Raw genomic sequence first — 2,595 nt, forward strand, 5'->3', positions numbered from 1 at the left:
TGGTCATCACAGAGGGAGAGGGAGTGACTGGGGAGTGGTCATCACAGAGGGAGAGGGAGTGACTGGGGAGTGGTGATCAGAGGGAGAGGGAGTGACCAGGGCGTGGTCAGCACGGAGAGAGAGAGAGAGTGCCCGGGGAGTGGTCATCAGAGAGAGAGAGAGAGAATGACTGGGGAGTGGTCATCACAGTTCATTGTCTTCATCACAGGAGGAGCATTGAAAGACAATATTAAAATAGGGGGTATAATTCTAAAGGGGGCGCAGGGGCAGGGGGAGCTGGGGGTATATGTCAGAGATCACTGAAGGTGGCGGGACAGGGGGACAGAGCAGTTAATAAACAGACAGTGCCCTCGGCTTTATTAATAGAGGCATAGAGTACAAGAGCCAGGAGGTGATGTTAAACTTGTACAAGATACTTGTTAGACCCTCAGCTGGAGTATAGTGCACAGTTGTGGGTGTCACATTATAGGAAAGATGTGAATGTGTTGGAGAGAGGGCAGAAAGCAGGAATAGTTCCAGGAATGAGAAACGTCAGTCAGGAGGATTGATTGAAGAAGTTGGGACTGTTCTCCCTGGAGAGAAAGCGGCTGAGAGGGAGATCAGATAGAGGTTTCAAATCAGGAGCGGGGCTGGACAGAGCAGACATGGAGAAACTATTTCTACTTGCAAAAGAATCAAAAACACAAGGGGCATGGATTTAAAGTGATATGTAAACAAAACGAGGGTGATGTGAGAAAAAAACTTTCTCAGTGAATAGTTAGGGAATGGAATGTCGTGCCTGGAAATGTGGTGGAGGCAGGTTCCGTTCAGGAATTCAAAGAGGACATTGGATGGCCATTTGCAAAGAAATAATGTGCAGGGAAATGCGAAATGGCAAGAGATTGACATTGGGGAATGATGCTCATTTGAAGAGCTCGTACTGACACGGTGGACTGAATGGCCTCCTTCTGCATTGTAACAGTTCTATGATTCTGACTCTCTCTCTCACTCACTCTGGTTCTCTCTGCCCACTCTCTCTCTCGCTCTCTTTATCTTTCTCACTCTCTCTATCTCTGTCTCTCTGTCTCTGACTTTCTCTCTCTTGTTACACAGAATGGGAGGTTAAATGAAAGAAAATCCCTGATATTCACTTTATAAATAACAAGTAACAATTTATTTATTTTACCCTAACAGTGAACAAAACTACTAACAAACTGGACAGTTCCCTCCAACTCCTAACTATTCCCTAACTGAACAAAATTCAACTGGTATGCTATTCCAATAAAAAGAAGTCCTATGTATATGACCCAAATAGTAAGAAAAAAAACTAAATTAAAACTTAGTCTCTCAAAGGTCGCACAAAATGTGTCTTCTGGAATGCTCTGCCTTCTCCATTATCTCCCCAGCTTTTCTTCTGTTAATCCTGCTGTCAGGGATGTTTTCTCTGAATTTTCTCTGAGAGGACTTTTAGCTGGAAGTGCCATGGTACCTTTGGCGCTTTCTTATAGAGCTTAGCAATTCCTTGTGAGAGCTAGATGCTTATTTCTCAGATGACGGTTTGTTCTCACCCCTTCCAATGGCAGTTAGGTATCTGCCGATTTTCTGAGTGCCCTCTTTGTTATACCCCTGATGACCCATCCATGATTAGAGGTTGTCAAAACTATCAGATTTAAATTTAATTGGCTTTCAGTCGCTAAGTGCTTGGTTTAAATTAATTGGCTGATTCCAAGACAACAAGGTGCAGGGCTGGATGAACACAGCAGGCCAAGCAGCATCATAGGAGCAGAGAGGCTGACGTTTCGGGCCTAGACCCTTCATCAGATGCCAAACCATCAAAACACCCCTAAGGTTTCCAATCACACAGCCAATTGATACGTGTTTCCATTTTAGAGCTGGCTATAAATCTTCAGCTACATACAGACACGTTTTTTCTGTATAAATCTGTAAGCTTAGAAAAGCACTTTACCTCTTAAAGGGACCACACACTTTTTTTAAGAACAAATTCTATCTTCCTGTCTTCCAATTCATGATTACTCTACACAACTTTGTAATACTCTCTTTCTCTGATTTTCGCTCTTTCTCTATCTTTCTGTCTCTGTCATTATCTTTCTGTTTCTCTCTCCCTCTCTTTTCCTAATATACTGTCTCTGTCTCTCTCTGTCTTGATCTCACACACATTCTCTCACTCCCCTTCTATCTGTCTCTCTCTCCCTGTCGCACTCTCCTTCATTGTCTCTCTCCCTCCCTCCATCTCTTTCTCTGTCTCTTACACTATCACTCTCTGTCTTACCTAGATTCATCTTGACTGTGTTCACTGCTGTGATTTTAGACTTGGAATTTAATATGTCCACAATACACTGATATTTACTCTGTTTTTCTGTTCTCTCTCCTGTCCTATCTCCTCTTTGTCCCTTATCTTCACCTTCCTCACTGTCTGATATTCTCTCTCTCTCTCTCTCTCTCGGTCAGCATTGGAAAGCTGAGGTATGTTGCTCTCTAGGGCTGTTCCAGCTTTTCTGTGTATGTGTCTGTGTAAGTGAGAGAGTGAGTGTGTGTGTGCCTGTGTGCTTGTGTGTGTGTGTGTGTGTGTGTGTGTGTGTGTGTGTGTGTGTGTGT

At 43.6% G+C, this 2,595-nt stretch overlaps 1 protein-coding gene across 1 annotated transcript in view; it reads left to right on the top strand.

Moving 5' to 3' along the window:
* Nucleotides 1–2,595, top strand: part of LOC125487095 (plectin-like) — a 29,863-nt gene that overhangs the window by 3,224 nt on the left and 24,044 nt on the right. Inside the window, exon 3 of the mRNA XM_048617128.1 lies at nucleotides 2,449–2,463. Coding sequence (XP_048473085.1) covers nucleotides 2,449–2,463 — 15 coding nt within the window. The remainder of the gene's footprint in view (nucleotides 1–2,448; nucleotides 2,464–2,595) is intronic.

Source organism: Rhincodon typus, chromosome 2 (assembly GCF_021869965.1).
Source record: "Rhincodon typus isolate 14 chromosome 2, sRhiTyp1.1, whole genome shotgun sequence".
Taxonomy (NCBI): domain Eukaryota; kingdom Metazoa; phylum Chordata; class Chondrichthyes; order Orectolobiformes; family Rhincodontidae; genus Rhincodon; species Rhincodon typus.